We start from the raw sequence: 24,629 nt of genomic DNA, 5'->3' as shown, positions 1-24,629 counted from the left end.
CCAGACCAGGGACGTTAGCCAGAGGCCAGAGTTCAGGGAGGCCTCAGATGGCCCCACGTGGGGCTGACTCCATCAGCCACCAGGGACAGTCCCTAAGGGGGAACGATCGAGGTCTTCTCTGGACTCTGTCCCAGCAGTGCCCCCAGCTGGCCCTGTGACATTGGCCCTGCCCCTCCCAGTGTCTGGTTAGTGTCCACAGGTGGCATTCACAGGAGGTTCTGAGCAGGCCACCGAAGACTGAACGTCTGGCTTTGGCAGGTGTGCAATTTACATTATGAAAGACTCCGCCCCTCTCTTTAGTCCCAGCCCCGGGGTTTAAACTCTTCTAGCCAGAGCTCTTCCCCAGCCCCAAGGCCTTGCAACAGTGTTCTTGCCTTGGTGAGGGAGAGAACAGACCCTCAGGTGCCAGCCTGGAGGAGGCCTGGCCTCCAGCTTCCCTAAGCACCATCTCCTGGACGCCAGACCTGGGGAGTCTTCTCTCTACTGTTCTCACAGCCAGGCTCTGTGTGTACCCCTAGATGTGGCTGGCGTCCCAGAGGCCCAGCAGCCCTCCCTCTCCTTTGTGCAGGACACTGGGACCTCAGCTCGCTTGGGGGACAGGAAAAGCCAGGTACCTTGCCCCTTCCAGAGAGACACCTGAGGTTCGAGATGAGCCTCCTTCCCCCTGTCCCAGGTTTATGATATTTGCTCTGAGTCTGCTCAGAGAGACGACGTCAGGGGCAGACACGTCGGGCCCTGCCAGCCTCGGCCCTGGCGCCTTCCCTAATCCTCCACACCCAGCCCTGCTCGCACATGCGCACACTCGCCCACAAAGTATCACACTTTCACACACACTTGTGTCAACAGAGGTCCACAGCCCCACACCCCTCGTGCATACCCCTTTCACACACACTTGTGTCAACACAGGTCCACAATCCCACACCCCTTGTGCACACCCAGATGCACACACACACGATATTTGCATTCATTCCCACACATTTTTCACGCACACTCACACTTGCTCACGTGATCTCATCCTACTCACGCACTAACGCACGTCCTGGTTCACAAGCACAGCCCTCACACGTGCACGTTCACATCCATTCATGCGCTCACCTGGAGACCCATCTTCCCTTTCCCAGTAACATGCCCTCCCTCAAGTGCACACAGATGCCCCCATCATACCCATGTGCTTGAGCCCCCCCTGCCACACTCATGCACGCACAAGCATGCACGCCTGCTCACGGGCGCAGGCTCACATCACCACTGCGCTCCCTCCCGCCCCCCGCAGACCCCTGACCTGTTGGCTTTTCTGTGTTGCAGTCCTCCCGAGAGCTGGCCGACAGCAGCAGCGAGTCCAGTGACCTCCAGCTGGAGGGCCCCATGTCCCTTGGGGTCCTGGACAACAGCCTTGAGGACTCCCGGGCAGAAGACAGGCCCCTGGTTTTCTTTGACCTCAAGATTGACCATGAAAGTGGGTTCTCCAATGACCGCCCCCCACCCCTTTCTAGCTTAGTCCATGAGTCCCCAGGATAAGTGCAGACAGAGCCATCTGCGAGTCCGGGAGAGCCCTGAGCTCTGGCGGATGGCTGCAGCCAGAGAGTGGGCAGAGCACTGGGCCTCCCAGGTATTTGAACTTGGTTCTTTGAATAAGGACATCTGCTTTGACCAGTGCCTAAAGGCTTAAGGCAAGAGCCTCCAGGGGTTCCCGCCCACCCCACCCCCATCTTAGGGAGCCTTGGGAACACGCTTCTAAACAGAAGCACGATGTGAAAGTCGCTGCTGTGAGACCAGCAGTCCAAGCACAGCCTTAGGCCATGACTGCACATTTCTGAATACAGGGCCCATTCGTTCCCCGGTAGCTGCACGGGGAGGCCAGCAGAGCCAAGGTCCCAGGGAAATATGACCCCTTCTCCCTCAACTCCACAGTGTTTGCCCTGGCCCTGCAGAAGGCCAGGCCCTGTCCTGCGGCCTGGACTCAATGTGGTGCTCAGCCCAGGCAGACGGAAGCAGCAGGTGTTTCTACAGGACAGAGAAGCAGTTTGCAGACCTCACTGGAAGATTCTGGGCCATGCTTTGCATGGAGTGGACTGGGCAGGTGTGCTGTCTGACCCAGTGCTCTGACAGCTGAGGGCCTTAGCTATGTGACTGATGGGATTGGAGGCCAGGGGAAAGGGAGTGGAGGGCTAGGCAGAGGCAGCGAGGGGTCTCGAGTGCAGGTGGGTGGAGGCTGGCAGAAGACAGACAGGAGGGGCCTGGAGTGAAAGCGTTTGGTGAGCTCGGGAAGGTGGCGGGGCAGGAGGGAGCTGGACTCCCAGCAGGGGAGCAAGGGGGCGTGGAGGGCAGCCCCGCCTCCCCTTGGGAGCCAGGGTCAGAGCTGCACGTGAGGCTGATGTTTGTTTCCTGCCAGCAGGCCCCAAGGTGGGGTCTCTGGATGGGGGGATCGGCAGCCCTAGAGGACCCCCTGCTCCCGGTGGTACCTCGCGGTGCCCTTGGGGCCTCACGCTGCCCTTCTCTCCTGCCCAGCCCAGAAGATTAGCCAGCTGGCAGCCGTGAACCAGGAAAGCCAGTTCCGCGTGATCATCCAGCCCGAGGCCTTCAACATCTACTCCAAGGCCGTCTCCCTGGAGGTGGGGCTGCAGCACTTCCTGTGCTTCCTGGGCAGCATGCGTCGGCCCATCCTGGCCTGCTACAAGCTGTGGGGGCCCAGCCTCCCCAACTTCTTCCAGGCCCTGGAGAACATGAACAAGCTGGGGGAGTTCCAGAACGCCATCTCAGGCTTCCTGGCCGCCCTGCCCCTCATCCGGGAGTGCGTGCCCGGGGCCAGCAGCTTCAAACTCAAGAGTCTGGCCAAGACCTACCTGGCGAGAAACGTGAGTGGACGCAGCGCCCTGGCAGCCGTCCTGACCATGCGCGACCTGTGCCGCCTCCTCGAGGTGTCCCCGGGCCCCCAGCTGGCCCCGCACGTCCACTCCTTCAGCAGCCTGCAGTGCTTTGCGTCCCTGCAGCCCCTGGTGCGGGCGGCTGTCCTGCCCCGCGCTGAGGCCCGCCTGCTGGCCCTCCACCTGGTCAGCTTCAAGGAGCTGCTGACCGCACACCGCCATGACCCGCAGGGGGGCCTGAAGAAGTACAACCGCTTCCTGAGCCTACAGACCCCCTCGTTGCCCACAAGCCAGCCTGCACTCAACCTGCAGGCTCTGGGCACCTACTTCGAAGGCCTGCTGGAAGGGCCGGCCTCCGCAGGGGCAGGAGGCATTGCAACCCCCTCTGGCTGGCCATAGCTTGGCAGAAAGGGCTTCCCAGCAGAGCTGAGAGGAAGGGATGACTGGCTCAGACCCTTCTGGGGACAGAGAAGGATGGGGTCCCTGAGCCAGGCCCTGCCCATCGCAGCAATCCCAGGTCCTGGTCCCCAGTTCTCCTTTGTCATTTGGTCCAGAATCAGTTTCCTTCTCTGGGACCAAATTCCTCTCCTCTAAAAATCCCACAGAGAAGATTCCAAGGCCAAGCAGCCACCTGCCAAGCAGCCACCGCACAGATCCCTGTGCGGCCCTGGGAGCGCAGGAAAGTTAGCTCACCAGACCCCTGGCCCCTCTCCTCCAGGTGCCAGAACCAGGGAGGTCCCTGGTGAAGAAGGCCTGGCCGCTGGGCTCTCGAAGTGGCCCCCGTATTGCCCCAGCCACCCGATTCCCACTCCCAAGGGTGTCCTTGCCGCTCCTCCCTGACCCCTGGCCGTGGCCCCGGGGGGGGACCTTCTGACAGCACCCACAGACACTGTCTGCAACACCAGTGGTCCCACGGGTACATAAGTGCCTTTCAAACCAAACCACCCCTTAGGGATTTGGGTTCTCCTAGCTTTTGCCTGCCCGGAGGCCAGCTCTGTTCACCTCCCCTCTGGAGTATTTTCACCCACAAAGGGCCTCCTCTCAGCAGAGACAGGGGCTGCTGCACCATGCCTGTCCGTGCTTCCAGACTGCAACCCTTCCAAGCCTGCTTCCCTCCTCCTGCCTACACAGATGCCTCCCCTTAGTCGAGGCTTTGCCCTTCACGTTCTCTGCACTGTCCCCGGCCCCCAGCCCTCCTGAGGTGCGTCCTCCAACCCAGCGCCGCTTTCAGTGGACTCCAGGGACCCACAGCATTGGAATCTCCCAGCAAGCTGCTTTAGTGCATTCTCCAGACAATTCTGTTGCCTGCCAAGTTTCAGAAGCATTGCTCTGATAGACTCTCCTCCAGGGAGAAGCAGAGAAGGTCCCGGCCCTGGCCCTGACTGTGTGCATTGAGTGGAACCCAGGGGAGGGCCTGAGCCCCCACATCCCCACCTGTGAAATGGGCTGGTTAGACAGCACGGTCCTAGAGCTCTCATCCAGCTCTGCCATTCTGGGGTTTTAGGAATGGACAGCAGGCCTCTGAGGCAGTGGTCAAGGAGGTTTTCATTCTTGAACCTTTGGTCCCAGCCCTAAGCTAAGGTCCCCAACCTTGTGGTCACGCTAGAGGTCAGCAGCAGAACACAGGCAGGTCAGGCCAGTCTCGTGTGACTAGCAGAACCACGGTCCCTTCCCCTCTGCCCCTCTCCCATCCCTCTTCCTTGGCCCCCTGATACTGGGGTGCCTCCATGGCTTCAGCTTTCACGTGGGTGAAGGCTTTGCACGCACACCCCTGCCCCCATCCAGCGGGGGGCCCCTGAAGACCCACTGAGGGATCACGCAGGAACGTGCCGTCACGTTGAGAGTGCTGTGGCCCTAACAGTGAACTCGGATGCATTTCAAATAAGATTCCGATTTAAAGTAGGCGCTGGCTCTGAAGCTCAGTAAAACAGGCTGGTGGGTGAGGGGAGGAGGGGGCTGGAGCCTCAGTCTGGCTGTGATGACCATCTTGGCAACAGCAAGGCAGCGCTTGGACCACTCCTCACAGCATCTTCCCCTCAGCCCCACCTCGGGACTGAGCCTGCCAAGCCCAGCCTCACAATGCTTTCTACCTTCAGATGGAGCTGATCACAGGTTTTACAGCAAAGGGCTGTTCTGCCCTCTCTCCACTGTCACAGCCTCTAATAAAGACGTGAATCGTCAAAGCCTGATGCCCTAATCACAAGCTCTGCTCAGCCCACCCCAGGAGCCACTGGGCAGCCTCTTGCCTGGCAAAGGGGGCACTTGCTGGCATATCTGTTCTTTGTGGGATGTCTTTCAGGACTTAGCAGAGCTGAGAGGCCCTTGTTGCTCAGGTATGGGCCTCAAGGATAAGAAACCCCATTCCAAGTGGGCAGACCAGGGTGGGCCTGTCTGGGATCATGTCCAAAGCGGGGAGCCACCTGGAGGGAAAGAAGCACCCACTTCAAGAATTACCCCCTAGAGGGAGTCAGAGACCAGGGTCTATAGGAACTTTACCTCTGCTGGAAAATCCTGTACGCTGGTTGTCACAGATGGAGTTCCCATTAGTGCCTGCAGGGATTCCCCTGGCACAGGCAGTGTAGGAATTAGCAACCCCCCTGGCCTGGGTGACGAGCCAGGTAATGTGATTTGAGCAGTGCCACTGCCCTTAGCCCCACCTACCTGTCCCAGGTGCCCAAATTCCAGTCCTGGAGTTTTAGTGTCTAATTGCAAATCCAAATATGTCTCGTGCTTCATCTTTGAATCCTATCTCAGGTTTATCCATGTCAACTAACCACAAGTTTGCTGGGCTAGAAGTCAGGGCGCTGAGTTTCAATCCTCACTTAGTTGCCTCTGACTCTAGTCTGGTACATCAAACTCGTCGATGCTTAGGCTCTGACTCTGTAAAATGGTATAATATGGGTTGTTTTTACCTCATAGGATCTCGTGTGAACCAATGAGAAAATGTTTCTGAAAGTAGCCTTTTAATGTATGAAGAACCACACAAATGTAAGATCTTATTTTACTGACAACAAAGATGACAGTGTTATTGCTTTATAAGTTACAGAAAAATAAACAGATATTGGATCTTAGCAAACAGAGGACTTCGGCTTGTCTTCAGGGGAATAAAGAACAAGATCTGGCATGGAGCAGACAACTTAGTGGGGCTGGAGGGTCCTGGGTCCCAGGGAGCCAGGAAGGAGAGCAGGGGAGTCTGCCTTGGAGTGGTTGAGCAGTAGGTGGCTTTGTGTCCCAAAAATACCCAGATGGGAGGTTTCAGCCACACAGCCCTGGAGCAGACAACAACTTTCCTGTGGCAGCCCAGCTCAGCCCTTCCCAGCCCTCCCCTACTCTCAGGCCCCTTTTTGAGGCCCAAGAGCTCAGGGACACCCCCAGGAAGGTCGCTTGAAAATCTGCTTTAACCTCAACCGTGCTCTTCCTTTCAACTGCACAAAACTCAGCTGCTGCTCCAGTGCTTGGCCCTGCTGTTCCCCCACCCTGCACCCTCCCCTCATCCAGCCCTGGCCGGCCCCACCTCCACCCTTATTCCTACCCTAGACTCACTCTGACCCCTAGTCCCTATCTTGACAATTCTCCATAATTCAGAGTTGACCCTTCACCCTACACCTCCCGCAGGCCCCGCCCCCCCTCGCTCCCCCCCTCCACCTCCTCTGACCTTAGGCTTGTCTCCACCTCACACCCCAGCTGCCCTATACCTAGAGGAAGAGGTCCTTTCTCACCTCTCTTCAGTCCTCACAATTAAGGGAACTACACAGCTAGTGACATGAAATGTCAAGTCAGAGAGAGTCCTACCTTGTGGATCCTGCCCAGACGGAAGGGGAGCTGAGCCAGAGCAGCTCCCAGACTCACCAGCAGAGGGCGCTGCCGCCCCACAGGGTCTGGTGTCGAGGCTGCTGCTCCCCGCGGATGGCGAGGGGTGTGGTGTCAGATAAAGGCTCTGGGTAGCAGCAGTCTTTTTCAAAGTGCCACGCATACTTCCGGTGGTGTGGGAGATATCTTTAGGTAGATGGTGCATGGAGAAACATTTTTAACGTGTATTTGTATTTATTTTATTTATATTTATAATATAAATATATTTGTATTTATTTTAACATCTATTAGATGTATTTATTATTTGTATTTATTTTAACATCTATTAGAAAAAATAGAGCCAGCCCATCAACACCGTGATTTCTGGAACATGGTTGCTCAGAATGGTGCTAAAATGGGATTCTCTACAGGTCTAATTTAAAGACAAATATGAAGTAACTACAAGCTCCGAAGGAACACAGGTATAGCAAAACTTGTGACTGTGGAAGTGGGGGACTTAATTTTGGGAAATACTGGGCTACCAGGGGCATTCGAGTGAGGATTAGAACTAAGGTTAGGGCCCACGTTAGAACTGGAATAAGGGGGGGGGGTTAGGAGTTGGGGTGAAGCCTAAGGTTAAGATTTGGGGTTATATCAAATTTAGGGTCATATTTGGTCATTAAGGTTAGGAACTGAGTTAGGAATTTAATTAGGAATGGAGTTAGATAGGGAGTTCCCTGGTGGCCTAATGGTTAGGATTCAGTGCCATCACTGCTGTGGCCTGGGTTCAATCCCTGGTCGGGGAACTAACAGATCCTGCAAGCTTCGTGGCATGACCAAAATATATTTAAAAAAAAAAAAAAAAAAAAGGAATGGAGTTAGAGTCACTCTTCAAGATACAGGTGTCACTTTAGCAACAGAAAAGTCCATGAAACTGTTGGCAGGAGCTTCTGAGGAGGACCCCCTAATACAGAGCCTCAAGCGTAGTCAGACTCCCTCCCCATCCTCTTCTAGAAGCATCCAGCAGGGGTTCCGCCCTAGCTCACTGAACCCTGGAGAGAGCACAATGACCCATCCCATCCAGGTGTGAAAGCCTCCTGGACCACCAGGTGAATAAAGCTCCCAGCTAACACGACTGAAAGATAACTACGTGCTGGACACTCTTTTCTCATTCAGCACAGCTAACCTCATTTAGTCTCCCCAGACACCCTGTGCGGTTACATCGTCATCCTCGTTCTGTCCAGGACGCGGGATGGGGGTTAGGGCAGGAAGGTGGGGTACCTTGCTCCAGGTCATTCAACTTGAATGTGGCAGAGTTGGGATTTGCCCCACAGGGAGACTGTGCCTACATTGGAGCCCTCTGTGGGCCACACTGCCCGATGCGTTGCCATGCATTTGGGGGGGTGGTTTTCCACCCTCTCCTTCCCGTGCCCTCGTGGTCTGTTGATCTCACATGATGCAGGGCCCAGCAAACTCACACCCCAACCTTCTGGTCCCAGTGTCCCAGAATTTGAACTTATCCTAATTCTATTTTTTTCTTTAAGGACTGTGCTTCTCCAACTTTTTTGCCCATTACTGCCCCCCTGAGGAGGCTTTTTAGACAAATTTTTTCCTAGTCATGACCCCCTCAATGAAATTTTAGTACTGTGATTCCTTAGGATTTTCTATATACAAGATTAGGTCATCTGCAAATAGAGATCATTTTGCTTCTTCCTTACACAGATGTACTGTATATCTGTTTATGTTCTGATCCTTTGGAGGGTCAGAAACCACTGGAATATCTAAGGTTGTTAGTGCCCTCTCCACCCTGGACCAATTTTCATCCTCTCTGGGGCAATGTCCCCATTGAGAATGCATGATTTAGGGTAAGAGCCTATCCCCAGTCATAATGCAAGCAAGAAGCGTCATGGTGGGTATTAGTCCCTCCATGGGGCTCAGTTCACAGGTCAGGGTGAGGTGAGAATAGGCTACAGGGAGCTGGGAGGGAACGTGGGCAGAGGTCTCTGAGGACGTGCTTCCCCGGGGTGGCCTTGGTCCTGGACTCAGTCCCAGGCCCAGGTCCAGGATGAGCCTGGGGACAGGGAGGGACGGGGTCCGCACCAGCGCTTATTTTTGTCTCGGAAACCAGGTGTCAGCTCCAAACCTTTTGGACCTGAATAAAGCAAATGCCTGTGGGGACTCTACTGAGAGAAGGATCAAGAATTTCAACGGACTCCCCCTCTCGAAAAACAAAACAAAAAGTTTGAAAATCTCTACCCACTCCTACAAAATGCATTTGCTGCCCACACAGGGAGAAATTCCTTCATTCTTGGCTCAAGGAACTTCCTTAAACTCAGCCCAGAAGAATTCTTTAAAGACCAGCTGCCTGGACTTTGCTAAAGTCAGTTTATAAATATTATAAATATCCCAAAGTTGATAGCCAAGCAGATTACAAAAGCTAGCTAGCAAACCACAGAAATTTTCCAGAAAGTTATCCAGCCAAACCAGTGTGATGGGAAATATTGTGAAATCCGGTGTCGCTTGTCTGATCGTCTAAAACTGAGTTCTTTGTGCAGACCAAGTTCAGAGGGCCCGGGGGTAGAATTTACCCGAGGGCTGACACTCTCCTGGATTTCTACAGCCATAAAGCCCTGGCTTGACACCACAGTGGACTGATTCTAGAGTAAATCAGACCAAGCAAAGAGGAGGCAGTGGGTGGGTGAGGCTGGGCCCACGGTGGTGGTGCCCTCGTTGAGTCTGCTTGGGGTGGGCAAGGATGCTGAGTAGTAGTTAGGACGTGGGCTTTGGAGGGACCTGGTTGAAATCCCAGCTCTGCTGTGTGACCTTGAACAAACTACTTAGCCTCTGTGGTCTCATAGGCAAACTGGGGGTGACAATACATACTTAGAAAATTGTGAAGATTAAATGAGATACATAAAGCACTAAAGTTAGGGCTTCCCTGGTGGCGCAGTGGTTGAGAGTCTGCCTGCCGTTGCAGGGGACACAGGTTCGTGCCCCGGTCCGGGAAGATCCCACATGCCGCAGAGCGGCTGTGCCCGTGAGCCATGGCCGCTGAGCCTGCGCGTCTGGAGCCTGTTGCTCCGCAACGGGAGAGGTCACAGCAGTGAGAGGCCCGCGTACCGCAAAAAAAAAAAAAAAAAAAAAAAGGAGTCATTAAAGCACTAAAGTTTGTGAATTGGCAATCCTCAATTAAAAAAAATAACTCTCTACATCCAATGCCACAGAGGAGAAGGCATTTGCTGACTCCCCGAAAGCACTGCAGCCTTCTCCCCTCCTCTCCTCCCTCCCCTCCCTCCCTTCTGGTTCCAGTCCATTTAGGATTTGGGCAACTCTGTCCCTAAATCCTTCTCCTGGTGCCTCTGTCCCCATCTCTCCAAACCTCGTCCACTGTCTCCTCTACCCCGACGGAGTCACCCTACAGGCTGGAGGGATTTACGGTCCCCTCCCTCCTCAGCCCCGACCTGGGTACCAGACACAGCCATCTACAGGCAGGTCACTTTCTGGCAGCACCAACAAAGATGTGGGTTGAACAGAGGAGGTCCTGGGAGAAGCAAATAAACACATCAAGTTTCCAGCTGGGGCTGGAGATAAGGGCTGGGGGTGGGGGGTTGATGGGGAGACAGGCTGAGGTATCTCAGGCGCTGCACCGGTTCACCCTTCCCAGCCTGTCCATGCTGGTTTTGCAGGCGGCAGGAAAGCCTATTGGGGGAACTTCAAAGGGGACATTGCAGAGAACTGCGGGGGGTCGGGGGAGGCTGTCCCTCCTGGGGATGAATTTGTGTAGGGTTAGGCCTGATGAGGGAGAATGTGACAGATCTGAGCTACTGTCCCAGCTGAGGCAGTGGGGAGGGATTCTTAGCGCCAAGGCACGGAAGAGGAAACTGGAACCAAGAAGGGAGAGACGCTTTTCCGAAAGTCTCACAGGAAGTCAGTGGAAAAGCCCCCAACCCCTGATCTCCTGCTCTGGATCCCCTTACACTGAACTCTGCCTGGTTGTTACCAAGATGTGGCCATTAGAACTGGATTTGCCCGGGTGCAGATGGAAGGCACGTCTGCATCGGGCCAAGACCCACCCTAGGCGGGGCTCTCCTTCCTCCAAACCTCTGCCCCAGCTGGCAGCCTGGCTGGGGAGCAGCGTGTTGTGATTAGGGCTGCTCCAATCCGGGGCACAACCTCGTCCCTCCCAGACATGTGCATGGCTCTGCTTCTGGTGCCCACGAGCCCTGGAGGAGGACTGCAGCGGGCTAATACAAGAGACCTGAAGTAGGGGCACCCGTCCCACCCCAGGAACAGCTGCCCTCTGCCATTGGAGAGGCCACAACTCCAGAGAGTCTCAAGGGCTTCCTAACCAGCAAGGTCAGCGATGGCCACTGAGCTCAGCTTGCCTTTGACCAGACTGCCCTGGGGAGGGCAACTCAGAGAAGCTGAGTGCTGGGGGCATTTCCCGGCCCTACCTGCTCTGTGACCTCCCTCTTGGCCTGTCTTCTCTCCAATAAAGCAGAGGGGTAGGGAGAGAAGACCTCCAGGCCCTGAGCTCTGATGTTCTGCAACTCTGGACAACTCCCTGTCTGTCCTTTGTCTAAGACAAGTGTAGGTTTCAGAGAGTCCTTCCGGCTTTGGCCCCAGGTGACCTGATGGAGGAGATGGAGGCTGTCCAAGGGACGCTAGCCTTTCAGAAGCCCCAAGGTTCACGCACACAGCATGTCTGAACATGTTGGGAGATGCGGGAGTCTGTAAGCTCTCTTAGGGCAGAGACATTCTCTGCCTGGTTCACAGCGGCACCCAGGCCGATCAACATGGGTTGGGGGGGGGGGTTGGGGGGGTGGTACTGAATTACTATTTGTGGAATGAATGGCGTAGCAGACCTGTTTCTGCATGCCCATCCCTCTGCTTCTGTGTGCTTTACTTCTGACAGCTCATACCTGTGACTTTCTTCCGAGGCCTGTCCTTCAGCTACTGGAACTGACTGCCTACAGGCACAGAGAGAGGGAAATGCCTGGAAGTTTCCATCCCCGAGGGCAGCCCCTAGCGAATGTCCGGTTGCTGTGCGTCTGCGGAAGCCAAGCTTCCCTACCCAAATCAGGGCAAACTGAGGTGTGATTACGCCTAGAGCTTCCTGGGGTCAGGCCGAGACTGCCTGAAATCACACCCTGGCTTGGCCTCCTCCCCTTCCGTGGCTTCCCTTTTCCCTTGCTGGTTTCTGCTAAAGCATTTCCTTAATAGATCACTGGTGGGTGAATCCTCGTCTCAGCTCTGCTTCTGGGAAACCACATCCAAAAACAAATGAAAAGCCTGGTGACAGCAAGAGACTGAAGATATCCAGGAGGAAATTCAATTCAGTCCATGCCGCCATGTGCCCCCATGGGCTTTGATGGGGACAGTGGATGCAGAGACCTTGGGTGACCCTCCAAGAGCTCTGAGTCTGAGGGATGGAGGAGGAGATTCCCGGGCCCTGCCCTTGTGGGCTCTGCTGGGGACCACGCTGGGCTGCGGGGAGGGAGTCTCTGACTACATATTTATTATGGCCTCTGTCCATGTCCTCTGATGGTACCAGGCAATGGACAGTCGAGGGCCCCAGAACAGAGAGGAGTGGCCTCAACCGCTGGAAGAGTTGTGTCTCCCTTCTGCATCACGCCCCCCCCCCCATACCCCACCCCAGCAGCCAGGGAGCTCCTGGCAGCTTTGGCCTTTCTTCCTGGGCCTACACACCAGGCTCCTGAAACATTCATTGGTCAGATTTAATCTCTAATCACATCACCTGCTCTGCCCCCCGTCCCCCTACTATGTGAAGGAAGTGTTTTGTAGCAGGACTCCCCCTACCCACAGAGCTGTGCGTAGCAGTTTGGGGAAGGGGGTGGTTAGCTCCTGGGCCCAGGTGTGCTGACGGTCTCAAGAGATGAGGCAGGCTGCAGTGTGGTGGGGAAAACAAAGAAATTGCCCAGGGGCATGAGGAGGAGGGTAAGCGGTGATCCCCAGACTTTCTGAAGACCTCCTCCTGCAGGAAGCCCTGGCAGACGCTCCCTAGAGGCCCCAATTCAACCTGCAAACCTGCTTCTCAAGCCACAGCGCCCCAGGACAGCAGCCTGGAAGGGCCCCAGAGCACATCTAGCCCATTCTTCTACCTTCGCAATGGTAGAGACTTAGAATGAGAGAGGCCAAGGGGTTGCTTAAGATCACGCAGCAGATTTGTGAAGCTGGTACCTTTGTGCTGTCTCTGCATTCTTCATAAGACCAGTAGAATTCTTCCTCTTGTTTTCCACCTCGACAGTAACGTGCCTCTCTCCTCTGCCATGGGACCCGGTGACATGTTCAGGATGCGAAGTCATGTAGGAACATCTTTGAATTCAGAAAAGTCTCCTGTTCATAAATATCCAACTAACGACTGAAACTTCCACTGCTCCCAAAATAGCTTTGGATCCCGGCACAGGCATTTCCAAGAACAGATTTTTATCCTTTCAAGAATTCTATGAAAGCAGAGAATCGCTTGTATGTCTACCCGAAAGAGCTCCCTGATCCTGGTCACACACTGAGCCCTGACCCTCGTCATGGACTGTGGCCGTAGACTGGTCTAACTTCCAGGTAAGGGGGTATCTACCACAGTTCATTATAATTATGTCACTCTCAATTCATTTTGATAGAATGTTAGATTCCTCTGATCCTGAAATTCCCCAACCTCTATTTCAAGGGGATTTCTTTCTTGTAGTGAATCTTGGGATTGACTCTTCAACATCCATTTCAGGGCTAGATGATTACTCTAAGCCAATCAATTCCATCCCCTTTGCCAGTGATTGGCTCAAAGATGGGGAGTCCTAAGCCAATATGTATCAAGAAGACCTCAGGAGAGGTGATGGCTTCTGGAAAGGGAATCGAGTCTCTCTCTTCCACTAATCTGCTACTGATAAGCATGTTACTCCAACTGCTGCTGAAGCCCTCCAGTGACACTGAGGGACATGAGTCTCAAGTTGAAGCCCTGTTAAAGGAGAGGAGAGAGACAGAAAGAACCCGAGCCTGCCGATGTCATTGAGCTACTCAATCAACCAGCCCTGAAGCCGCCAGCCTGGCTTCCTGCTTGTGAGATGATACACTTAATAGTTTAAAACACTGAGATAGGAATTTTGTTATCTGCAGATGGAAGCATCATAAATAATTCCCTGACCTCCCTTCCCCTGCTTCCCCCTGCCATGGAGGGGCTGGCTGCCCAGGACTCCCACTCTGGGGGAACCAGTCCTGCCTGGGCTTAGAATAGCTAAGCACGTTGCCCAGGCAGGAGTGTTGCCTCTTCCAGGCAGGGGTTCCCCATCTTTGGTGAGACAAGCACAGAGCCAGATAATTACATGTGATGCCACTGGAAGAGCTGTCGTTAATTTTGATGGCAATAAAGAGCCTTGCCAGAAAGTTAAGCTCATTTCATGAAAGCACTGGGAGGAAGGTCATGAACTGGATCCCAGCTTATTAATAATGTCGAGCTTCATTTGAACCATTCAGGAAATTCCTCCCAGTTGCCTCCAGCAAACTGCCACAGGTTGCTACTCTCCTTAGAAATCAACAGTCTTCCCATATGCAGATGTGGATTTTTCTGTATTTCCCTAGAAAATAATTAAAGTTACAGAACCCAATAAATACTTCAACAGATTGCGGTTTTAATTAAAAACCTTTCTCCAAGCCTGCACCTGCAGGTCTCTCTTCCCAAAGAGGCACACTGGTGACAGCTGCAAACGTCAGAATCTGGGTTTAAGTATCTGAGACTAGAGATCTTTACAAATAATAATAGTAATTCTGATTTTTTACCTATGCCATGGTGTGTGGGAGGTGTAGGGGGGCGTGAAGAGAGATATTTGGGGGAAGGGCCAAGGTCTTTCCCCCTACTGGGGAAGAAGGACACAAGCGTGTAGGAGCAGGCTCTGCAGAACATCTCATCATACCTGTAGCCAATGTTGCAAGGTAATAATGATGGCTAATTCTAGCTATTGTTGAAAAAAATAAAAGCTCATTTCTGAGCACTACCTAAGCACCAGGTACTAGGTGCTTTGCATGCATTGACTCATTTAATCCTCAAGCAACCCAATAAAATGGGTATTCTTATTTATACCCCTTCCCCACCCCCAGGCACAGAGAGGTTAAGTAACTTGGCCAAGGTCACACAGTGAGTACATGGTGGAGCCTCATGCTAGAACCTTCCCTCTTAACCACTATGTAGCATGTGTATGAGGGAAAGGAGAGATGGAAGTTGGCAGGGGTTGGGGGGGTGTTTATAAACGGGGACTCCAGAAGCTGAAAGGTGGGAAGCTGTGTGTTTAGGAGATTCTGGTTGGAGGGCAGGTGGGAAGGGTCTGCTGAGTAGGCTGCTATGCTGGGGATCTGTGATGCCCTTCTGGGTCCTGGCTTTCTTACTCTCAGGGGCTCTCTCTCATTCATTAAATCACCCACCTGGCACGTTAAATACAAGGGCATGTACAGCTCTGAGTGCAGGTGCAACTGAATCGTCTGCACAGTGTTACATGTCCTAAACCTTTAATCAAACATCTATTACTTCCAACTTCGCAATTTTCTATTCCCCTCTTAGAGACTGAGAAAGATTTTCTTTTTCAGATCTCGGGCATTTTATAAATCCCTGGCAAAGTCAGAAGACTTAAGGACTGGCTTCTAGGCCTGGGTACTGGACTCAAAGAGAAAGCACTCACGCCACACAGGGAAGGGTGGGGAGGAGTACAGGACGGTTTCGTCCCAGGAGAACTAAACTTACTGGCTTGCTCAACGAGCATCCAGAAGGTGCCTACTGTGCCCTGGGCGTTGAAAACACAATGGGGTGTGAAGCCGGGGCTGTGCCTGTGTTGGGCAGGGGTGAGGAGGCTGCAGATTCCTGGGACACACGCTGGGTGGGCATGGAAAGGAAAGCTTCGGTGCCTTGGTTTAGCGTCTCCCACTTCGGAGCTTTGCGCCACAGGATGCAGAGCCGGGAGCAGTGCACGCCTGGGTCCCGGGCTCAAGCCGCCCATCGTCCGGGCCCAGGGTACCCCAGCCATTGCCCCGCGCCTCTCCGCGCCTCTGAGCCCGGCAGGCGGTTTCCAGCAGGGGGAGCGCGCGAACCAGGCCTGGGCCCGAGACTTTGAATAGACAGAACCCGGGTAGCTGGTGCCGGGATCCGGGGGGGTTTAACCCGCCCTACTCTCGGGACCGTCCGGGTCGGCAAGGTCAAAGTTAGAGGTCCAGAAAAAGCTGCCCAGAGCTCCAGCTCTCCGCCCGGGGTGTATCTAGGGTCGGCACCCCAGCCTGGTCAAAAAGCCTTAGCCCGGATTCGGTAGATTCCAAATATGGGCCCTCCACGCTGGTGTCTTGGAACCTCATATCCCTCCTCTTCCCTACTTCCACACACCTAATTAGGTGTCTGTTTCTTTAACCATCAAAGGCTTGGGCGGCGGTGGGGGTGCTATCTTCGTTCCCGGTTCCCCAGCCCTTCAGTAACTGTACCGTTATCAACATTACAGACATTAGAGGCCCCTGCGCGCCCGGCGGCGCCAGTCGAGATGCTCTCAGTCTTCTAGCTGAGCTCGGAGGCTGATCCTGGAGTCGTACCTCCCATCCCAGAGCTCGGCGGATTCTGCCCGGGGCGACTCGGGGTCTAGCCCTGCTAGGGCGGGCACTGACCTCTTCAGGGTCCAAGGCGGGGGTAAGGGTTGTCTTTCCCCCAGGGCAGGCTTGGGGAACAAAAGCGCTTGCTGGAGAGTGGGCGGGAGCTGCGGGGGTCCGCGGGAGTCGGCGCACTCGCCTGGGTGGCCACTGCGCCCTTAGTCGCCCTCCAGGCGCCTGACGCCGTGTCTCCCTGCAGAATTCCCCTGGCTTCTGCATCCCCGGCAAAAGAGCAAGGAAAGTGGGTCTTTCTTGGCTCTCGGGCCCCAAAGGTTCCCAGGACTCGGGCGGATGGGGTCCCCGTGGTCCGGGAAGTTCTCCACTGAGAGTGAGCGAGCTCATTTTTCCTTCCATTGCCCAGCCTCTGTCTTCCAGTCCTTCAACCCTTCCAAGTTATCCCCTGCTTGCCTCCCTGTACGCCTCCTAGCCGAAAGCAAAGAGAACCCCCCAACACACAAAATAAAGAGAGGTGAAAAATGGGTGGAGGGTCCACAAGTCGCGCGCCTCCGTGCCTGAACCTCGGTCACTGCCTTTACGCCAGGCTCCCCTCCCCCCGCCAGGGAAAGTCTCCAGGACCCTATATAGGACCCTATTCTCTAACCTCGCTGCTGGGTCCCCGGCTCCCCAGATCCCTCTTCCTCGGCCAAGGCTCCTCGAATTGCCCTTCAGGATTACCAAGACGCGTGGCCAACACACCCAGGACGCCCCCCTTGCTCCGCAGACAAAGAGTCTGTGCCGGGCCAGCCGGCCGCGCCATTCCCCCGCCCAGTCAGGCCCAAACCGCCCGGGACCAGCTCTCGTTGCCCCCACCGCACGGTCAAGATCCTCTTACTCCTCCTCCCTCCTCGAAGACACCTTCTCCCTCAGGGCGCCCCCGCGCCCCTCCCCCGGGGCGTCTGTGGGAACTACAGGCACAGGCAGGTGGAATGAAGTTCTGGGTTCTGAATTCTGGGTTGAGCGAGATGCGCTGGTCCCAGATGGCTGGGCTGCCTGTAGCGACCGCAGGAACAGAAGAGAGGGAAGGATGCGAAGTGTGTGTGCGCCAGTCTGTTCATATTTAATTTATAAAGGCTCCTCAGAACCCCGATCGGGTGGTCTCTTTAGAGGCAGAGCTCCTCACCCGTCTCTCTCCCCCACCTCCCCAGCTCATTAAAATGCTCAACACTGAAATCGGAAGATTGATCTCAGAGGCCCCAAACCGACCCACCTCCAGAGACCGCCACGGCCCGAGTGAGGGCTGGGGGGACACGTGCGCCCGGAGCGCCCAGTGTCTATGGAAAAAACGGGGAAGGCAGGCGCTCTGCGTGTTTCCCGAAGCCTGCACCCCTTTTCCGATTCTGGTCAGCAACTCTGTCTCCAGGGCTGCCATGGGCACTGAGGGGGAACAGAAATCGTGTTTTATACAAATGCCTCGACATCCCTGGGCTTCCACTTCTTTGTCGCCAAAAGAAATATCGGGGTTTCGCCAGAGACAGGAAGCGAGAGTCCGGAACAGCAAATATTCGAGTCTGCTGAGGCCCGTTGTTGTGTGAGGGTGTGAAACATTGGGGCGGTATCGGGCCGCAGAGGCTTTGCGGGATAGTGTGTGGGGTTGATGGTGTGTTTGCTCGTTAGACCGTGAAGATGATGGCGGGGGCGGAGGAGGGAGAGAGATGCTCAAGCCTGAAGTCTCCAACCCACGGTGCTCAAAAGGAGCAGACGTTTTGTAACCATCCCTTTCCATACCGCCGCCTGCTGCAGCCCCGGAGCCCCATTCGCCCCTAGATGGCAAGTCCTGAGGGCGAGGCGCTTGGCTGCGTCCGGGCCGGCTTCCTGGGAGCGGAGGCTGGTACCAACGCGCCCTGCCCCACCCAGCGGTGCGCACGGGCCCTCGAGCTGGGCGGTGGGCTTCCAGCGCTGGTTTAGCCACAAAAGGCAAGACGTACAGATTCGACCTGAGGAGGCTGGGCAGGGGAGCGCCCAGTAGGGCGGTGCGTTCTAGTCTTCAGGTTGGACTGGCAAGAGGTGAGGTGGGAGCTGGGGAAACCAGGGCTCGTAGCTGCCCAGAGCCAGGCAAAAATAGCAGGGAGGGTGAGGCGCTCTGCTAACACTATCAATTATGCATCGTGTTGAACGTGGCTTCGGGGAGGAGGCGGCTAGCAGCGGGGGTGCGGGAAGGAAGAGTCCGCGCGACCCCTGCGGCGCGCAGCTCACCCGGTCCCGCGCGAGGACTCTCTGCGCCACCGCCTGCCTTTGCAAAAAGAGTTTTAAGGCAAAGACACGCTTTCCCCCTTCAGGCGTGAGCTCTTCCTTCCCCCAAATTCCTTAAAGATGGTTTGTCTCACGTGTTGCGGGGCGTAAAAGAGGCTCGCATTCAATTAAGCAGCAAAGCTAACGGGCTCTGGCGGGACCCGCGCGTGAGGGTGAGTGCGCATGAATGTGTGTGCGTGCAGGAGGGGGGAATGCTGAGCGTCCCGGGTGAAGGTGTGCCTTTGAAAATGTGTGTGAACGTACCGAGATCTCAACACATTGATGCGATTATTACATGATGATGGGTAATTCTAACATATGAAGAGCGACTGTGTGGAGGGTGCGAGGGTCTGTGTCTGTGCCAACGCGTTTGAATGGGGAGGGAGTCGTGTGATTAGGGATAGTGACAATGTCTGCAGATGTGTAAATGGGGGGGGGGACGAGGGTTATGGGAGTGTGGTGAACTGGAAAGAGCCAAGCCGGGGTGCTGGGCGTGGGGGCGCCCCTTTGTGACCAACGTCTCTTGGCCAGGGGAAGTCTCTATGGCTTTAACAAATGTAGATGATGCGGGAGGTGGGAGAGGCTGTGCGCGTCCCTGCTGAGCCCGGGAGCGCGCAAGGACTCTTCAATCTGCAGCCAGTGAGAGGTGGGGGGAACAGAGGCGAAAGGAAAAACTGAAGTGGGACCTCAGGGCCAGAGGAGTCCACAACTTACCTGTCCCTTTCTCTGCCTCTCCCCCATCTTCCCCACAGTCGCAGCAACAGATGTGGGAAGCGCCCTTAAGCTGTCGTCCTGGCTCCGCGACCTCAAGTCTGGAGAAGGGGTTGCAGCCCGAGGGCAGCGCGCGGAGAGTCGGCGAGCAGCGGGTAAGCAGCGGAGACCACCCCGTAACGCTGACCCAGATGGGGGTAAATCCCGTCCAGGGCGCCAGACCCTGCCGGCTCTCTCTAGGCTAGACCGGGGAGAAGAGGGGAGGGGCCTTCCGTCCGGAGCGAGAGGGAGTGGGGAACGCGGGTTCCAAAGACCAGAGGGTGGGAGGGGCTCTGCCGAACCTGCCAGGAGCCCTAAGTGGGAGCGGAGAATCTGTTTTTAAGTGCGTTTGTATGACTGCGGATACGAATCTTTTATTGGGGGGGGGGATTTGTCCTCAGGCATTGTGGGCTGCAGAAAAGAGGCAGAATCTTGAACCTTCTACTTGATTAGCTAGTGGCAGCCCCCTTGACCCATCGGCTAGGGACTCCCCTGCCCCCATGGGAGCCGTCTGGGAAGATGCAGAGGGGGGAGCGAGAATCTTTAGTGACCTCCCTCCATTGCTCTTGGTCCCAGCTCGGAGGACCTCCTTCCTCAGAAGGAAGGTTGATCGAGGGGCCCTGATGGTTTTCCCCTCCTAGGAGTTGCAGCCCAGGGCAGGCGGCTTCAGTTGCGGCCGAAAAGGGACCTGACTAGTCCCCCGGTCACAAGCCTCTTGCCACCTGCAGCAAGTTCTCAGCATTTGCTGATCCACTGGGATTTCAGTCTGAGAGGGCTGTGTACAGGCGCAAGTGCTCGCCTGTGTCCCTCTGTGTGGGTTGGTCTGTGTGAGGACTTGTGCCCTGGTGTCTGTCAATTCTCACAATGAACAGGAAAGCACTTTGCCCCGTGGTGGAGAACGCTGGACAAATGCTCTGTTCAGTTGAGAGAACAATGAGGTCTCCAGATATATTGTGTCTGTGTCTGGGTGCCTTTGTGTTTGTATGTCTAGGAAATGTGTTGTGAACCCCTAAGCCCCTGCAGAAGTTGTTGGTTTGATGGCAGGTGCCTGGGCGTGTGTTTGTATTGTTGTGCGCTTGTATGGGCGTGTATGGGCGTGTGTGGGCGAGTGCCGTGCCATGGGACAAAGAGTTCAAGGGAAGACAGGCGGTCACGGACAAAAATACCCTTTCTATGTATCCCTTTCACTGAGTTAAACGAAGGTTTAGAAACATAGTCAGGGCTCGATGCAAAGCCCAGGGCAGACCTGCTAGCGGCCCACTCTGTGGAGAGCTCAGCCCCAGGCTGATGGGATAGGTAGAGAAAAAAGAGCAAGATACGAGGCGGCTAGAAAAGGAAGTCACGGCCCTGAGAGGGAGCAAGCATTGAATCCCAATACTTTTACTGAGCTCCAACTCGTGCCTAAGAGAGGCTCCTGGGCACAGAGGAGAAAGTTACCGCAGCCCTGGAACCTGCCCTAGACGGGTTTACGGAGGAGGCAGATGGATAGGGAAGGGAACCTGGGGCTCAGTGAGTCACCTTCTCCTCTCTTCCCCCGGCTTCCACCTGCAGGATCCGCGATGGTGCCCTTGAGGGCCCTGTGGCTGGCTTGGGCGCTGCTAGGAGTGGCCGGAGCGTGCCCAGAGCCGTGCGCCTGTGTGGACAAGTACGCGCACCAATTCGCCGACTGCGCCTACAAGGAGCTGCACGAGGTGCCGGAAGGACTACCGGCCAACGTGACCACGCTTAGTCTGTCGGCGAACAAAATCACCGTGCTGCGGCGTGGGGCCTTCGCCGACGTCACGCAGGTCACGTCTCTGTGGCTGGCGCACAATGAGGTGCGCACCGTGGAGCTGGGCTCGCTGGCGGTGCTGAGCCAGCTCAAGAACCTCGACCTGAGCCACAACCTCATATCCAGCTTCCCATGGAGCGACCTGCGTAACCTGAGCGCTCTACAACTACTCAAGATGAACCACAACCGCTTGGGCTCATTGCCCCAGGACGCACTCGGTGCACTGCCCGACCTGCGCTCCCTACGCATCAACAACAACCGGCTTCGTACACTGGCTCCTGGCACCTTCGATGCGCTAAGCGCGCTGTCACATCTGCAACTCTATCACAACCCCTTCCACTGCGGTTGCAGCCTTGTGTGGCTACAGGCCTGGGCGGCGAGCACCCGGGTCTCGTTACCAGAGCCCGACTCCATCGCGTGCGCCTCTCCTCCTGCTCTGCAGGGGGTGCCGGTGCACCGCCTGCCCGCCCTGTCCTGTGCACCTCCCAGTGTGCATCTGAGTGTTGAGCCGCCGCCTGAGGCGCCGGGCAGCCCTCTGCGCTCCGGCCTAACGCTCATGCTACACTGCGTCGCCGAAGGACACCCCACGCCCCGCCTGCAATGGCAGCTTCAGATTCCGGGGGGCACCGTAGTGTTAGTGCCGCCGATCCTGAGCGGGGAGGACGACGGGGACGGAGGGGAAGACGCTGAGGAGGAAGGAGATGGGGACGGGCCAACGCAGACAGAGGCTCCAACCCCGACTCCAGCACCCGCTTGGCCCGCGCCCCCAGCTACCCCGCGCTTCCTGGCCCTTACAAACGGCTCCCTGTTGGTGCCCCTCCTGAGTGCCAAGGAGGCAGGCATCTACACATGCCGTGCGCACAACGAGCTGGGTGCCAACTCCACGTCAGTTCGCGTGGCAGTGGCAGCTGCAGGGCCCCCAAAGCACGCTCCTGGCTCAGGGGGAGACCCTGATGGGCAGGCTCCAACCTCTGAGCGTAAGTCCACAGCCAAAACCCGGGGCAACAGTGTCCTACCTTCCAAGCCCGAGGGCAAAATCAAAAGCCAAGGCCTGGGCCGGGTTAGCGTCCTCGGGGAGACACAGGCGGGGCCGGAGGGGGACGAGGAGGCAGGTGAGGGTGAAGAGGCGGAAGACCAGGTCTCTGCTGACCCGGTGGAGGAGCAGCGCTGTGGCCACGGGGACCCCTCGCGGTACGTGTCCAACCACGCGTTCAACCAGAGCGCCGAGCTCAAGCCGCATGTCTTTGAGCTGGGCGTCATTGCGCTGGACGTGGCGGAGCGCGAGGCGCGGGTGCAACTGACGCCACTGGCGGCAAGATGGGGCCCTGGGCCCGGCGGGGCTGCGGGAGCAGGGCGGCCCGGACGGCGGCCATTGCGCCTGCTCTATCTGTGCCCGGCGGGGGGCGGCGCAGCCGTGCAGTGGTCGCGTGTAGAGGAGGGCGTCAACGCCTACTGGTTCCGTGGCCTGCGGCCCGGCACCAACTACTCCGTGTGCCTGGCGTTGGCAGGCGAGGCCTGCCACGTGCAAGTGGTGTTCGCCACCAAGAAAGAGTTGCCCTCACTGCTGGTTATCGTGGCGGTGAGCGTGTTCCTCCTGGTGCTGGCCACCGTGCCCCTGCTGGGCGCCGCCTGCTGCCATCTGCTGGCCAAACACCCGGGCAAGCCCTACCGTCTTATCCTGAGGCCGCAGGCCCCGGATCCCATGGAGAAGCGCATCGCCGCCGATTTCGACCCGCGTGCCTCCTACCTCGAATCCGAAAAAAGCTACCCTGCAGGCGGCGAGGCGGGCGGCGAGGAGCCAGAGGAGACCCCCGGGGAGGGCCTTGACGAAGAAGCAGAGCAGGGCGACCCAGGTGGGGACCTGCAGAGGGAGGAGAGCCTGGCGGCCTGCTCGCTGGCGGAATGCCAGTCCAAGGCCAACCAAGAGGAGTTCGAGGCGGGCTCCGAGTACAGTGATCGGCTGCCCCTGGGTGCCGAAGCGGTCAACATCGCCCAGGAGATTAACGGCAACTACAGGCAGACAGCGGGCTGAACCCCCAGCCCGTCTGGCAGCCCATTCCCATCCCCCACCTTGGGTGCCTGGGAGCAGAAGCCTTGGGCTGGCAGGATTTATGACCCCCAACTTTCACTTACTCCACCCCCTTACCACCCCCTAACCTTGACTACTGGGGACTTCTAGTGGGGAGTGGGACGATTTTACCAGTCCCATCCACGACGGTCATTGTCCTCGAGGGCTGAATTCCCCTCCATGGCGAGCACAGTTCCCCGCTCCTCCCTCCCAGTGTAAGACACCACCCGCTGACCGTGAGGCGAAATCCAAGCCTCTCCGTTCCCACTGCAATTATCTGCGAAATCCGCCCCGAGCCCGCTCCACAGTGGGCTCGGAAGCCAGAGGAAATGGGAGAAGACTTTGGAAACATCCGATGGGCATGCTGTGGCTCGGGGGTCAGCCCGGGTCCCCCAGATGTCCTTAGCGTGGAGCGCTACGGGGTCCCGCCTCAACCCGTACTCCGCCCTTTCCGGGGTGCACATCCCAGAAGCCAGGATTCTGTGGCAACTCCCCAGTTTTTAGTTTCAAAGCCCCCTTATGACTGGGAACCAAACGCTTCTGTCCCCCGTCCCCCACTCCGCTTCTGACCAGCTGGAGCCGAGCCGGGTGCCTGCGGCGCCTTTCAGCTCCGCGCTCCGATGTTCATATTTTCGTTGTTTTCAAAGACAGTGACACTCCGGATCTGGTGCTAACACTCCCTTGCTAGCCTCTGGGAAAACTGGGTGTGTGTGTGTCTGGGGATGGGGGGGATCCGTCTTCTCTCGCCCTCTCTCCTAACTTAAAGCGCCGCAAAACCACGCGCCCTGTTTCCGCGGAGGGTGCGGCCTTGGTCCCGGGCCAATTTCGTTGTAGGTGAGTCGGGAATTTCTGGAGACTCGACAGCTCCGCTTCCGCTGCTGCATGCGGCCCAGACCTCAGGTCGAGAAGCACCAGGGGCGCCGGAAGCCAACCCCGGCCTCCTGGACCGGGTCTCTGGTGAGGGGCGAGTGTCTCGGTTCGCACAAAGCCTGCGCGTGACCGTGCGGCGGGATCCGGATGGAGAAAAGGCCCTCGGTCCTCGCGCCCCCCCCCGCCCCGCCCCTCCTTCCGCGAGAATAGTAACATTTGCGCGTCTGTAGTCCTAGACGAGCGTGCTCTGTAGGAGAAAAGTCTGTGTCCTGTGAAAGTGTGTCAAGGGTAGTGTAGGGAGGCGGGCGGGAGGGAGGGCGGGGAGAGGGGACGCGGCGCGACGACTCGGGCGCTGGTCTTTTTTCTTTCTTGCAGAAAAGCCTAAGGGTTGGGGTGGGGGGTTTGGGGCATCGGGACCAGCCCTGTCCGTGAAGCGCAGCACAAGTGCGGCCCGGGGCAGAATAGCCCCCTGGAGTCCGCACCCTTTTCTAAAGGCGTCTGTATGTAAACAGTCAATAAAACAATCGATTTGAACTGGCCTTGGTGACTCTTTGTCGGGGGACAGGGGGAGGAAGCCTGGAGGATGCAGGAGGAAACAGCAGAAGGAAGGAGCCCATAGGATCCTCCCGTTGGGATCCTTTGTGTGATTTTTTGTTTGACTGGC

General features: G+C 56.6%; 2 protein-coding genes across 3 annotated transcripts in view; both read left to right on the top strand.

Moving 5' to 3' along the window:
• Nucleotides 1-3,484, top strand: part of PML (PML nuclear body scaffold) — a 42,266-nt gene extending 38,782 nt beyond the window's left edge. Inside the window, exons 8-9 of one of the 2 annotated variants that reach the window (XM_079914558.1) lie at nt 1,303-1,453; nt 2,506-3,484. In XM_079914558.1, coding sequence (XP_079770684.1) covers nt 1,303-1,453; nt 2,506-3,260 — 906 coding nt within the window. In that variant the 3' untranslated portion in view covers nt 3,261-3,484. Of the gene's footprint in view, nt 1-1,302; nt 1,473-2,505 lie in introns of those variants that run through there. The other variant, XM_079914560.1, reaches the window with a different exon arrangement.
• Nucleotides 3,485-18,097: 14,613 nt separating this feature from the next.
• On the top strand, nt 18,098-23,926 carry ISLR2 (immunoglobulin superfamily containing leucine rich repeat 2). Its single transcript, XM_079913459.1, has 3 exons — nt 18,098-18,281; nt 19,259-19,372; nt 20,808-23,926. Exon 3 carries the CDS (start codon nt 20,816-20,818, stop codon nt 23,057-23,059), a length of 2,244 nt encoding a protein of 747 aa, XP_079769585.1. The 5' UTR covers nt 18,098-18,281; nt 19,259-19,372; nt 20,808-20,815; the 3' UTR covers nt 23,060-23,926.
• Nucleotides 23,927-24,629: the final 703 nt, after the last annotated feature.

Source organism: Stenella coeruleoalba (genome assembly GCF_951394435.1).
Source record: "Stenella coeruleoalba genome assembly, chromosome: 2".
Taxonomy (NCBI): Eukaryota; Metazoa; Chordata; class Mammalia; order Artiodactyla; family Delphinidae; genus Stenella; species Stenella coeruleoalba.
This window is presented reverse-complemented; position numbering and strand designations above follow the sequence as displayed.